This window comes from Protopterus annectens, chromosome 5.part1, assembly GCF_019279795.1.
Source record: "Protopterus annectens isolate FY-2018-M chromosome 5.part1, PAN1.0, whole genome shotgun sequence".
Taxonomy (NCBI): Eukaryota; Metazoa; Chordata; order Ceratodontiformes; family Protopteridae; genus Protopterus; species Protopterus annectens.
Genome location: NC_056736.1, coordinates 491431080 through 491446436, shown reverse-complemented (window position 1 = coordinate 491446436; position 15357 = coordinate 491431080). Strand labels below are relative to the sequence as shown.

General features: G+C 40.9%; 1 protein-coding gene across 1 annotated transcript in view; it reads right to left on the bottom strand.

The window, feature by feature from the left end:
- LOC122803222 (limbic system associated membrane protein) overlaps window positions 1–15357 on the bottom strand; it is a 1483743-nt gene that overhangs the window by 914717 nt on the left and 553669 nt on the right. Inside the window, exon 3 of the mRNA XM_044072825.1 lies at window positions 2173–2298. Within this exon, the coding sequence (XP_043928760.1) occupies window positions 2173–2298 (126 nt within the window). The remainder of the gene's footprint in view (window positions 1–2172; window positions 2299–15357) is intronic.

Sequence of the window (15357 nt, the reverse complement as noted above, 5' to 3'; positions counted from 1 at the left end):
AACTCTGAAAATGCACAAAATGCTTGAACGCATTTGATATCGAGCATTAAAGCACCATATGATTATTTTATATTAAAGCAGCAAAATCCTCAGAAAAATGCTAACGAGTCGGTATAGCTGCTTTAGGTAAATGCATAGTTTATACACCGGTCTTCGTTAGTTCTCACTTGTGGTAGACTATAAAGATAGTGAGAACTAGAAGTGCAGTTTAACTCATTTAACTACTTTAAGCCAAGTGATCAACTTGTAAATAAATCTTTATAGATTTTGATGCTATGGCTCATTAGAATGCAAAGAACTGCTCTTTGTATACAAACTACCACAAAAGAAGACTGTAGAATTTCTGGGTTCCTATACTTTTACTCTTGCAATTCATTATTTTTCTGCCCGAAAATTCCTTAATATTCAGCCGCATCACAAAATAACAACAAAATTCTATTGTCTGTAATTCTGAGCCAGAACTGTGCATCTGCTACCATGAGATGTTATTAATAACAAATAATAACAGAAACTCAGTTTGACATGGACATGAAGATGTTATTATATTGCTGCCTATAGTACAGTCTGCATAGGATGCAACCATAGACAGCCTGACACCAAAAAATAATCGAGCAGGGTTGATCCAGACATAACAAAGCAAACTGATGCAAAAACATTTCAGTGAAGAACAGCAGAACATGCAAGAGACCACTCTTATTGCATGAGAACTGGCTCGAGGGAACATATTAATACACAGATGACTGACATTTCTAAACCATGCATAACAGCCTTGTGCTTGTACTGAATTCTACTGTTCCAACTGTCTTGTCAGATGCTATATGCAAGTGTGACCCCCACAGCAGCTGGCCAGGCCTGCTTCCATTTAATCATGGTGACAACATGATAAATTAGTTTAGGTCTGCCCAGACTACATTCAGTAGGCTTCCATACTACTCTCTCTCTCTCTCTCTCTCTCTCTCTTTCTCACATCATTTCACCTCTTCTCTCTCCCTAGAAAAATATCACTTTTTTTTTCTAACTGTGTAAGAGGTTGTTTATAATGCTGGCTTTTCTCATGGGATATTATAGGCATATAGGGGCAGATAAATAAATCCTTCAGGTGCAGAGTGAATGGAATAATAGGCACCCAGTATCTAGGGATCTAAAGATACTACGATCAAATACAGTCAGCTGCTCTTTTAGTGATGCAAAACCACAAGGTAAAATGTAGTAGACATAGAGGTATATCTGCTGCTCATAGTGTGATAAATAACTAAAAGAAAGCACTGTGCTCCAGGCACAAGATTCCTTTTAAGTATGTACTAAACAACTTAAGACAAAAGGACAATATGCCATATTTAAATGCAAGCAGAACATAAACGTTTTATTTTGGGGGGGGGGGGTTAAAACAAAGTCAGTTACACATAGTGTTACTTATTTGATTCCTACTGTGAGCAAACCTTTCAAATTCAAATTTAAAACAACAATGCTGTTTGTATTTTGCAGACGTGATCAGGATTGCTTCCAAATGTCTGAGATTATTTGTAAGAGCTCTCACTTCTGACATGGTGATTTTGCTTAGATAAACAAATCCTGGCTAGCATGTAAGATGGCAACTGAATGGCTTACTTTTAATATTTTCAGCTCAGATTGAAAATCCCTACCAAACAAAGCCTTGTTATCATTTATAAACATGAGTCATATTATTCTGTTATTCCTATGTCATTCCCACATTATACTTTCAGTCTGCATTCATATTCATTGTTGCAAATGCCTAGAATGCATTAAATATATCATTCAAAGTGTCATCAAACTGTTCACATATGTAAACCATATGGGAGCATTCCTGACCTGAGTACACACTGGAGTTATTTTAATTAGTAAAGTGTTTTGGAATGCAAATGAAAGCATGCACCTATTTTGATTCATAGATGTCTTATATATGTGTTGACTATACAGAAGTAGGATTTAAAGAATTAATCTACAGTTTAAAAAAAAATAACTAACTATGACATTTTAAGACCAACCATGTGCAGAAAGACATATTTGTTTTATATTTTCAGATGAATCAATTGCTTCGGTCCATGCTCCACTAAAAATGGTCCTCATAAATCCAAGACGAAAGCCATACATACAATCATAGTCGCACTGTGCACATCACAAATCAAAGCAAGCCCCACTAGGAGGACTTACCGGTAGGAGTGAGATGTCTCCATGTAATGACTGGCTCTGGTCTACCGCTGGCCAAGCACACCAGGGTCACGTTACTGCCTTCATTCACTGTCAGGTCTGAAGTGATGTTGGAAATCCGTGGGGGCACTGCAAAAACAGACATCAAAACAAGCTGCATGAGTAAGATGTGATAGCATATTTCTTTCGTCATGTAACCTTGCCATATTTCCCTAGTTATATGATCTACAACATTATTCCTACAAAGTAAACCAGTGTACCTAAATGAACTGCAGAGTATACTGAATGTTATTGCTGTAACAGATTATTCACATGAAACTTTACATGTAAATTGTAATGTAGCATAGCTCTATGGCAGCATGTGTCCTTACCTGCAGTAGGACCATTATCTATTTGCGACAACAGAACAAATGTTTGCAAGGGATCCAGATTAGTTAGTCAAACACACACTGATCAAAATGGTGTGGTAATGCGTGGCACTGTGTGGTACAGGGGTGTACAACAGTTAACCCAGCTTCCTCACAACACTTTGTTCTCCAGCTCTGAAAATTCACTGTGTCCGTGTGGGATTTGTGGGGTGCTCCAGTTTCTTCCCACATCTAATAGGCATATTGTAGGTGAAGTATCAATCCTCCAAATTATCTGCAGGCATGAATATCTGAAAGTCTGTGTGTGTGTGTGTGTGTGTGTGTGTGTGTGTGTGTGTGTGTGTGTGTGTGTGTGTGTGTGTGTGTGTGTGTGTATACATATGTGTCTGTGTCCTACAATGCACTGGTGCCTCATTCAGAACTAGTTTATTTTTTTCACCATAACATAAAGGCTCTAGACCCTTTCTTTGAGGTACAATATCCCACATGCCCTATCCCTAAATCCAGAGCCATAACTCGGGAAGGGTGAAAGCGCAGAACTCTTAGACTCATGATGCAGGGTGATCTAGCAACAGTTCTGCTTAAATCTAACTCCAAACGTAAACCCTAAATCTAAATGCTATCCTATTCCAATTTTAAAACTAATTCGAACCTTAACCCTAATCCCATCCTAACCTCCATCTTTAATCCAAAAGACACTGAAGTGTACAATGAGAATCAGTTATTGGTTCCCTCAAATGTACTAGTCCCAAAAATGGAGTTTTTCCAAAAGGACTCAACCAACATTCTGCTGAATAAAAAAAGAAATGCTGTCTAATAGGTAACCGACTGCCATCTAAAAGTAGTGCATTAAAGCCAGCTGTTGCTGATGAGATACACCGTTTTATGAAACAGGTAGCCAAGGCTCTGAACCTACTAAAAGCAAAGAAATGCTCTATAAATAGCATTACTTTAGAGCATATGTACTTTTCACACACTTTTCATTAAGATTGTGCCAGTTCTATCCAGTCTCCTAACAGCAGGTAAATTAACAGTGACAGTGGTAACAATGGTTTAACTAGCGTTCATCAGCTCTTGCAAGCATTTTAGTGTAATGCTTATTTCTCAAAGTTCAAGACCATTCAATAAGTAAAAAAAAACAGTATCAATTCTACCTCTTAGAAGAAATCCTGTTTCTCTGGTTTGTTTCTGAATGGCAGCAGTGCAGGAACGCCATGCCTACTGTAGTAAATGAACAGAAATACAATAAAGGTTAGGGCAGTCAGGCCTACGACAGCAGATAAGAACTGATATGTTCCTGTGCAACAGAATGCACAGTAAATGACGAGAACAGATGGAACAGACCAACAAAGTCATGTGTTTATATGTTTACTCACTTCTATACTCTTCCTCATGGAATAATGCATTAGTTATTTATTCATTTACTCCCAAGTAAAGCCAGGAGCACACCAATAAGTGCCAAACGACTGCTGTTAATAATCCACAGTTTAATGACAAAAATAGTAAAACACGAATACAAACAAATTCGATAAGCAGACTGATAACAAACAAATAAACAAAAAGCAAACTAGTCGAGTTAAGCGCTTTCAGCCATTACTGGTCTTCATCAGATGTTCTAGTCTCGACTAGTTTGCTTTTTGTTTATTTGTTTGTTATCAGTCTGCTTATCGAATTTGTTCGTGTTCGTGTTTTACTATTTTTGTCATTAAACTGTGGATTATTAACGGCAGTCGTTTGGCACTTATTGGTGTGCTCCTGGCTTTACTTGGAGGTACTATTTATTCATTTACTCAGTGTACTCTGTTTCTATTTCCGAGTTCTTAGAAATGCAGTTTTGTTACCTATATGTTCTATCCAAATTGAGTACTTTTGTCATTTGCCTGCCCCACTGTAGCTTACATTTTCTATCTGATCTCAAGGTCTAGATTAGCTCCAGAACACTGGTAGCCTCACAGTGGAGGCAAAAACAACCTAAAAAAGAGAAGTAATTAGCTGCAGTTTGCAACAAATGTGAAATGTCTGTAATGTGCCTGACTTGGAAATTGTTTAAGCATTTGTCATGGTCTCCACTTGTTTGTGACGGCACACTGAATTACAGCAATGGAACTTGTAATACTGGGGTATGGCTGCCAGCTGCTCAAAATGATGCCTTTCTGCTCGTAAGCCAGCACTTGTCCATCCAATAACAGGCACTTCCTTTGGATGAGTGAGCTGATGTGGCAACTTCTTGTCATCTCTTTGCAGCTGAATCCTTTACTGCCCCATCTCAATTCTTAACCCCAGCATGGCTGGGAAGTAGTTAAGTCACTGTTGCTCTGTACAACTTATCTAGCTTGGAAATGTAAATATTCTTCTTTACTCTCTCTCTCTCCCCTCCTTACTGCCTGTGGTCCTGTGTGCTTTTTGGCTATACAGGTTACAATACTGCTTACTGCTTCCAAGCCCACTGACCAACCCTGCCTGGAACCTCCTGAAGTCAAGATTCTCCTGTGGTGTCTTCCTGAGCACCAAGAGTGTTTTCGAAGTTAGCAATACTGCTTACTGCTTCCAAGCCCACTGACCGCCCCTGCCTGGAACATCCTGAAGTCAAGATTCCCCTGTAGTGTCTTCCTGTACATCAAGAGTGTATTCTAAGTTAGCAATACTTCTTACTGCTTCCAAGCCCACTGACCAACCCTGCCTGGAACCTCCTGAAGTCATGATTCCCCTGTGGTGTCTTCCTGTACATCGAGATTGTATTCTAAGTTAGCAATACTGCTTATCGCTTTCAAGCCCACTGACCAACCCTGGCTGGAACCTCCTATAGGTTCATTGGTTCATAGGTAGGTACTAGGCTATCTGCCCGAGGGCATTTATAAGCCTAGCCAGAGTGTGTCAACTTTCGCCGCTCCATTGATTAATTAACTGATCCTCTGTCAAGAAGAGCCAATGAAGTGATCCCAGGAATGTATTTTCTGTTACCCGTCCACTCGTCAAGGTTTCTCTTGAGTGTTAGTGAAGGGCTCTGACTAATGTAGTTTGGAATTTTGTTCCAAAGCATGGGGAGTCTCTGTGACAGGAATCTATCCCTCCAGCATGTTGTATTTATTGTGGTGAGGTTTAGCTCACTAGAGTGCGTGGCTCGCAGTGACTTGGATTTCTGTAGTTGGAGCATGTCCATCAATTCTGAGTTGGACATGGCTTTGTAAGTCAGGCAGAGATCACCTCTGAGTAAGCGATATGCCACTGAGTACAGCCGGAGTTTTTTCAGTCGGGCTGCATATGACATATGTTTGAGACCAGTAATCCTCTTGGTGAGGTACATCTGTGGTCTTTCCAACTGATAGAAGTGTCTTGTGAGGTGCATCCCAAATGGGGGATTGTACTCTATGATGGGTCTGATGAGTGACGAGTAGAGGGGCACTAAAACTTCTTTATTTTTAGATGCAAACCCTTTAGTAATTAAATGGGCCACATAGAAGGATTTTCTAACTACTTTGGCAATATGATTGTTAAAGGAGAGATTACTATCTACCTGGGTCCCCAAATCTCTTATTACCTCTTCTGTATTAAGGGGGCTGCCAACTATGTGGTAATTCATGGGTGTTTTGTTTTTCCCAAACGGGATGACTATGCATTGTTTGGCATTTAGCTTGAGGCCATGACTTTGATACCAGGTGTCCATCTCAGTAAGGCCCTTTTGGAGGATGTCCATGTAAGCCAGAGAGTCAATTATGGCTCCCAGTTTGCAGTCATTGGCGAACTTGGTTAGCCATAGTCCTCCTGTGTTTGCTTGTACTTCTGAGAAGTATATGCTGAACAGTAGGGGTCCCAGGACCAAGCTTTGGGGACACCACTTGTGACTGGTTTAGAGTCAGACCTGGAGCCCGCTATTCTTACCATGTGAGTTCTGTCTGTAAGCCAGTTGGCAACCCATCTCATGACATAGGGGTTTATGTTCAGGCTGGTGAGTTTTTCTGTAATACCTGAGTGGGGAATGATGTCGAAAGCCTTGGCGAGGTCAAGGTAGGCTGTGTGAACCATCTTTCCCTCATCTATGGCCTTAGTGACTGTCTCAAAGAAGTCAACCAGGTTTAGTAGGCATGATCTGTCCTTAACAAAGCCAAACTGGTTCGGGTCAAGTGTCTGGAGGTTCCCAATGTCTTTGTTAATGAGTTCCATGATGATGCGCTCCATAGCCTTGCAGACCAGGCTTGTCAGGCTTATGGGGCAATAGTTACCAGGGTCAGTTGTGGCCCCTCCTTTGTGGAGAGGAATAACCGTTGCTGTGCACCATTCTATGGGCACATAGCCTGTGGAGAGGTTGAACAGCGTGTTTAGTTGGGGGGTAGGTTCGTTCTGTAGTTCTTGCAAGATGCAGCCTGGGACACCATCTGGCCCCATTGACATTGATGCTGTGTTTTTGGCTTTTGAAAGGGCTGTTTTCACCTGTGTGTCTGTGATTTCTGGGAAACTACACTTTTCTGATTTTGTTGTGGGCCCTTTTGGGGGCGGGGGGAGTAAAGTTTGCACTGAATCTATCTGCCAGGATGTTGGCAATATCAGTAGGTTCAGTATATTTTGTGCTATTTTGCACTAGTTCAGTGCATATCTGCGAGTTGTCTCTTAGATTCTTAACATAGCTAAAGAAGGCTTTGTGGTTATCTTTTGAATCCTTGGCTATTTTTCTTTCAAAGTTAGCCTTGGATGATTTTATGAGGGACCTTAGTTTCTTACTGATACTGATCAGGGATGTCTTTCCTTCTTAGGATTTGCTTTTTTTCTGAACTAGTTTCCTCCTTCTATTGTATAGCCTGTTTATGGCATGGGTCCACCAAAGTGGTTTCCTTCTCTTAGAGGAGTGAGTCTTGGTGTTGCTAGGGATGGCACAATCCATGCATCCGTGTAGGTGCTCATAGAGTGCATTTGTAAAGGTTTCTGCATCTTGGACAGCATTATCCTTTAGCGTGGGGGCTGTGAAACTTACCACCTCTGTCTTAAGTAAGGTAAAGTTTTCTTTAGAGAAGTTTTTTACTGTGGTTTCCTTAGTTGTGGGTGGTGGTGGGGTGTGGACATCCAGAGTGATTAGTTTATGGTCTGATCTAACCAGTGAGTGGTTGACCTCCGGTGTGGAACACCTGTCACCCATGTTGGTGAAGACAAGGTCTAATATGTTTTCACCTCTGGTAGGGGAATTTACCAGCTGATCCAGGGTGTTTGAGTTGATGAATTCCAGGAAGCGCTGGGCCTGGGAGTTTGTACTGGAGTAGTTTTCCCAGTTAATGGTAGGGTAATTGAAATCGCTCAATATAAGGGTATTTGGTAGGACCTTCATGTTTTCCAGTGTCTCCAGAAAGGTGAAGTGGTGATCCTGGGTCATGGAGGGTGATCTGTAACAGGCCACAATTTGCATTGCAGATTTGCTCGATGTTAGTTGCACATGGATGATCTCAGAGGTATCATGCTGCACCACTAACCTGGAGGTATAGGTACCCTTGATGAATATGGATAGACCCCCTCCTTTTGTGTTTTGGTCCGTGTTCTGTGGCCAAAATGTGTGGTATGAGTTGTAGCCCGGTAGTGCTGGGGTGCTCTCTGGAGCCTTGAACCAGGTTTCAGTTACTGCACAGATGTCGACGTTCTCCATACTGAGGTATGCTTCGAGCGCATGTATTTTGAGATTCAAGCTCCTGGTGTTGAGTAGCATAACCCTCAGTTTTTTGTTAATTGTCCTGTTTACGGAGGTGGGTTTGACTTTTGAGCCTTGCCTAAAAAAGGCACTATGGGGGCAGCAAGAGTCTTGGCTGGAATTCAAAAGCCTAGGGGCGATAGCTGCAAGCCATCACTTGCGAAGCAACGTGGCTTGTCAAGCATGTCGTCCCAGGCTGACAAACACTGGATCCCCTTTGAATGACACCAGAAGCTTAGCCAATTGTTAAAATTGACATTTTTTTCTTTATACTGAGGTATCATTCTTGGTGAGGGCAGGATGCTACTCAGGGTCAGGGTCATACCAGCCTGGATTGCATGATCAGAGAGCTCTTCCATGTCTCTTTTCATGTAGTCCAGGGAGGTATGTCTCAGGTCATTCACACCAACATGAACAATGCCAGAGTCATATTTGTACTTGTTCTGGAGTGACCTGAGTACTTGTGCTATGTGGTGGATTCTGGCTCCCAACAGACAACTAACAGTAACCTTCTGCTTGTCCAGCCTAGTGAGTGGGATGTCAGTGTGCCTGACTATAGAGTCACCTATTACTAGTGTGTTAGGTATGTTATTTCGCCTTAAGGGCTGTGATTGTGTGGCACACTGATTTTGTGTTTTATGTGTTATCTGGTTTGTGACGGGAGGTGCAGGTTGTTTGGGTGTCTGCATTGGAGGTCTCTGATGCTTTTGCAGGTTTTATTTAGAGCCTCCGAGTATGATTTTGTATATTTATGTGTATTTTTTGCCAATGCTGTTTTAGTACGTCTATGTGTGCCTGGAGATGTGGTGCAAGTGTTAACCTACTCCTCTTGACTGTCTGTTCCAGTCTTGGGTGAAGACAGCTTAGCCTCCAGTTTGGCTGTTTAATTGCATCTCTCGCATATGTTAGTGTTTTGTGGTAAAAGGAGAGGGTTGTCTGTGTACATGAGGCAGTTGTAACATTGCCTCAGGATATCCAGATTCACCAGTTGGACTGGAGAGTACACCTGAAATTGCCCTTTGGTCATGCCTGAATAGCAGGTTGAGCTGCTTAGTCACTTGGTTGGTGAGGGGTGAATAAAGAGCTTTGCCCTGCTGGGCAATCAAGTGTCAGGGTATATTAGTGCTTGCTATTAGGTCTGAGCAAGTACTGGGCTGTAGGATGCTTTCTGAGTACTTAGGTTGAGAGTTAGACTAGTTTCAAGGGAAAAACTGAAGACGAGACTTAGTGGAGCCGGGAATAATTTAACCGTAGCTAACCGGCGCTGCCCTGACTGCGAAACCGTGCAAACACATTTTTTATAGTAGGGAAATAAAAGAGATAGAAATTAGTCCAAAATGGCCAATAAACTACTAACTTCTGGGCTGGAGCCACTCCTCCAGTGACAGATAGGCTGCTCAAAGCTCCCCTCTCTCACAGGTGAATAGAGAAACTTCCTTCTATCCAAGTAAGGTATGGGCAACTTAGAAACTAGTATCACAGCCCTGAATTCAACACTAGCCTGAAAACTGGACTATACTAGCTTAGAAAGGCGGAAAACAAAGAATTTTTTTTTTTTGAAAAGATAAGGCAAAAACAGTAAAAAATATACTTAGAACAGCTTTAAACGACTGCAAACAATCAGAAAAGGCTATCACACTTTAGTGTGTAACCTACAACAGTTAAACAAATTATTTAAACAAAAAAATGACTTTTTATAAGTGAAGGCAGTCAAATAAGTACAATATGTGAAAAAACAAGCTTTTAAATCACAATAAATGCTAGAAAATCTGCGTTTAGGTGGAAAACAGTTAAGTACAACAAGAAAGTACAGAAAACTGATACTTAATCACTCCAAAGTCTCTCTTCTAAGCTAGACGGCTGGTATCAATTTAAGGCTTTCTAGTGCTACCCAGTAGGATAGTTACCGGAAAGATGGGAAACAAGCGCAGATGTGGTCTTTTAAACCAGAAAGTTGAAAGAGATGGACAAACTGTCCAAATGGTTAATAAACTACAATTTCTGGGCCAAGAACCACTCCTCTCATGGTAGACAGGCTACCTAGTGCTTACCACTCCCATTGAAAAGCTAGAAGGCTTTCCTCCAACACAGAAAGGCTTGCGGTCAAGATTCCCCTGTGGTATCTTCCTGTACATCAAGAGTGTATTCGAAGTATGTCCAGCCTAAACTGTTAATTGGTGCACTATATGCAACCTGTACTGCTGCTCCTGTGGAGGCTGAAATCTTGCATATACCCGGGCTGTTCCCTCTTTCTCTCCACATTAACCTGCCCCCACTCTGCTATCTATCATCTAACATACCTGCTCGCTGTAAGCTCTCTGACTGCCACCCCCTGCTTATCCTATTTCTATAGTCTTTACTACTGCTTACTGCACTCCTCTATCTTCCCTGCCCATCTCCTAGTATTTCTGTACTCCTAATCTACTGCCTTCTAATCTTTACAGAGCTACTCAAGTCTATTTCTTTCTCTCTGAACTACTCTTCCCCCCTGCCTTCTCCTGCTCTCACATCTACCATATTTACCTGCTTTTCTGATTGTTTCTTGAGATCTTCCCCATGAGTGCCTATCCAAATTCTGTCCTTCTATTGACCTGCTGGCTATCATTACTTAGTCCTGTTTTTTTCTTTTTGTACTGCTTTGCCTGTTCCACTTACTATTCTTCTGATCTGCTTATTCTTCTTACTGCTCTGTCTGCTTCCACGTACTATTTATCTCCGCCTGCTTCCACGTACTATTTATCTCTGCCTGCTACCATGTACTATTTATCTCTGCCTGCTTCCACGTACTATTTATCTCCACCTGCTTCCACTTACTATTTATCTCCGCCTGCTTCCACTTAGTATTATCTCTGCTGCTACTCTTACCTCCCTTTCCTTACAGCACTATGTAAAGCTTCCTCATGCTTTCTCTACATTTTGTATGTTAACTATTACTATTTCTATCCCTAGCTCTTAATTCATGGTTACCCCTCCTACTTGTGATGCATCTGTAACTCTCCAATGATACTTTGCACCTTTTAATTTCTTACGCACGTTTCCCCCGCGCCATCTTTACTCTCTGTCTCCCCTCCTTACTACCTGTGGTACAGGTGTGCTTTTTGGCTATACAGGTGAGTGCGACAATAGCTGTAATCTGTTTTTTTTTATTGTCTGAAATTTGTAATTTATCAGGAAACGACCATCTGCTTTATATGTTATGCTGCTAACTGAATGTCGCACAATAGTTAATATACTGTTTCCGCTTTGATGGAATTTATGTCACACTAGCATTTTTCAGTAGCGTTATGACAGGCACTATTAAAGGGCTGTTGCTTATGTATCCCTAACAGTATTGCTGGCCCCTTAGTCAAGTCTTAGTCTGGAAAGTGTAATCTGTAGGAAACGACCTTCCGTTTTCATACCTTATGCTGATAATTGAAAGTCACACATTTTTTCATGTGCTGTTTGACTTTGAATTTAGTTGAGTACACAAGCATTTACAGTGGCATTGCACATACATTCTCAAAGGAATGTAGCTTACGCTTCCTAATCTATATTGTTAGCCCTTTAGTTTAGCAGTCAGTGTTGCTCATTTTTCTAAATTGTACTACTTGGTCCATTCTGGAACAGTAATTACTGCTAAGGGAGATGTTTAATTTCTGTCTCTATAACTTTGAACTACTCCTGCGAGGAATGCTGTTTTCTCCTAGGTATTCTTGTGAGTCACCCTGAAGGCTGTTACATATGGTTGTATGCTTTATTTTAGTATCCTGCTTTTTTTCTGTACTATGAGGTTGAAGCCAATTTGCTAATGTGATGTTTTTTTTCATATTTAACGCACTTTTACAAGCGCAGTTCTGTTGAGTTTCTTTGTACTAGGCTTTTTTTAATACACTGAAAGGAGTACACTGCTGAATGTTATATACATGTTTTTATTACTGTATACTGATTGTCTGACATGCTTTTACCTGAACATTTGTAGTTTGACTTTCTGTGTACTAGTCATCTTAAATACTGTGCTAGGAGTACAATGCTGAATGTTATTGCATATCTATTTCACTGTATAGTATTCTAGTGTCTGCTGCTGCTCACCTTTTATCTGTCCAAACCACATACAATTTGCTTCTCACATTACTCTTTCCAGTTACCTCCCCCATTATCACACTGTTATCACCTACATATCCCCATATCATCCTCTGACTGCATTTCTCCCTCCAGAACTTCATACTAGCACTTGCTTCCCCCCACCCTGATCACACACTAGGCCTTCCAATACTCCTTGTCCCCATCTCTTCATACTTGTGCCAATAGCAACCCTTGCCTACAGCCACTCACTCATCCTACACTGTTTTACACTTTGCATAGCCCCTCCATTTACAATAATACTTTTTTGCTGGTGGTTTCAGTAGTCCCAGTTATCTGAGCATCCTTTTTCTCCCTTAACTCTCCTTCTCTCTCTCTCTTATTTTTTGTAGGTTAGCAATACTGCTTACTGCTTCCAAGCCCACTGACCGACCCTGCCTGGACCCTGCCTGAAGCTGCTCCCCACTCTGCTATCTACCATCTGACTTAGCTGCTTGCTGTAAGCTGTCTGACTGCCATCCCCTGTGTATTCTATTTCTATAGTCTTTACTCCTGCTAAGTGCACACCTTTATCTTCCCGGCGCATCTCCTGGTTTTTCTGTACTCCTTATCTACTGCCTCAGTCTAACCTCTATCTTCCCGGCGCATCTCCTGGTTTTTCTGTACTCCTTATCTACTGCCTTCTAATTTTTAGAGAGCTACTCAGTCTAGTTCTTTCTCTCTGAACTACTCTCCCCTCCCCACCTTCTCCTGCTGTCACATCTACCATACTTACCTGCTTTTCTGATTGTTTCTTGAGATCTTATCCGTGGGTGCCTATACCAATTCTGTCCTTCTGAGACTACCTTGACTAAACTCCAACAAACATATCATAAAATTGCTAGATTCATTACCGACTCTCACTACACCTCACATCACTGCCTTGCCCAAAACTCCCTGCAATGGCTTGAATTTCCACAGCTACTGTTAATATTACAATTCCAAATTGTACACTCTATATTATATAGACCATCTTCCTGTCCAGCTCTCTCTACCCTTGTATCCATGTACTCCCCATCTCGGGCCCTGCACACTTCAAACCAGCAACTTCTAGCAGTCTATTCACCAAAGAAAAATGTGGGCAAATTACTATACAAATGCTCAGTATCCCAATCCTGGAAAAACTTCCCTTAGACTTATGTGCTATTATACACCCATCTCACTTTAAAAAGGAACTCAAACATCATCTGCTCAACTCCAAAAGTTGTCCCTGCCATAACCTCACCTAACCCCCACTTTCAGAGTACATAACTCCCATCCATTCTCCCTAGACTGCAAAAACAGCCTACCAAATCTCTCAAAGTATAAAACTAATAAACTTTCTAAATCACATGGTATTCTTCATCATTAAAGATTGTTAGAGCCGCAGTGGTGCAGCGGTAGCATTGTCGCCTCACAGCAAGTGGTTCTCCTGTTCGATTCTCAGCTGGAGCGCCTTTTGTGTGGAATCTGCATGTCCTCCCCATGGTTGAGTGGCAATCGAAAGACATGCATAGAATGGGCGTGCCTTCGTTGAAGGTTGGGCATTGAGCTGCCACCATGGCACCATAAAAATCTAATACCAATCATTAGCAGACTGGAGTTTTGCTGTGGCGACCCCTAACCGGGAAAAGCCGGAAGAAGAACAACATATATAATGCCTTTTGCTTGTATACGATCCTACTCATCCTTTATCTGCTCATCCTATTATATGTTTATCATTAGATATGGCTAGCAGAATTCTTGATGCAACAGGACCTTGTTTTACCATTACTACACCACTTTCTTCTACCATACTCTAGACTAAATTGGAATTTTTTTTTCTGCAAAATAAATTAACTGAAACTTGTTTTAATCTGTAAAAGGTAAACTCAGTGTAACTAAATTTATCTTGTTTTCTCTGTTAACATATATATTAAATATAACTGGAGCTTTTCTCGTCGGGTTTCCACTGAAAATGGGTTTCTGACCCAGCTGAACTAACCCGGTTAACAAATGTCAATAAATAAATAAATAAAATAAAATTCTGTCAAAATTTTAAAAGGAGAAAGTTATATTTATTTTGTAGACATATCCATATTGCATCTGTTTTCTTCACAAATTTACTTTTTTAAGGTTTGAATTTACTTAAATAATGACATCAGGGCAGAAACTGCAACATCACTTAACATACTACCCAGTGTGTATGTGTGTGCATGTCTGCACACTCATACGTGTGAATGTAAGAGAATTGAACACTCTCATATTTTCTTTTTCTAGAAATTACCTTTTTTTCCATTCCTTTCAACACCAAATATTTTGACATGGCTTATGGAAAACAATACCAGTCAAGGTCCTCTTTGATGATTTGTTGTTTTTGAAGCTTTTCATTCATTCCGTTCCTGTTGTTTATAATTTTGAATGCTACTTGTACATTTCTTAAAGAAAGTGTCACTGGAATGCCACCAGGTTTATTTGTATAAGTAGTGGTTATCATACCATGCAAAATGATTTATCCCCACCCATCCACCCTTCCTCTGTCCCCCAACATACACACACACACACACACGCACACACACACACACACACACACACACACACACACACACACACACACACACACACACACACGCACACACACAGTGGAAACCTTATCCTATGCTTCGTATATCTAATTGTCAGATTTCCATTCGTTTACCTTCCCTAAAACTCCACTAGTTTTCTTGTTCAGAATGTGGAACATCATTATCAAAAATTTGAATCTTTCCACTTAACAGGTTGCCAGGAAAACCACCACGACTTTGAAAGATTACAGAGGCTGTACTTCAATTGATAATGATAGTTTAGGAAACTGTGACACTAAGCAGTATGGCTGATCATTCATCCAATATAAAATCATGCAGCTGAAATCAGATGTGGGCTTGGGTGAAGAGTCTTGTAAATGCTCAAATCATTCACCTGGTGAAGGAATGTAAATTTACGTTTTGATCTGAAGTGAAACTAGTAGAATATAAGGTACTACAATTTGACACTTTGGGTTATTCAGAAACAAATGGATTGTGTTATGTGGAATACAATGGTGATTGTAGGCAA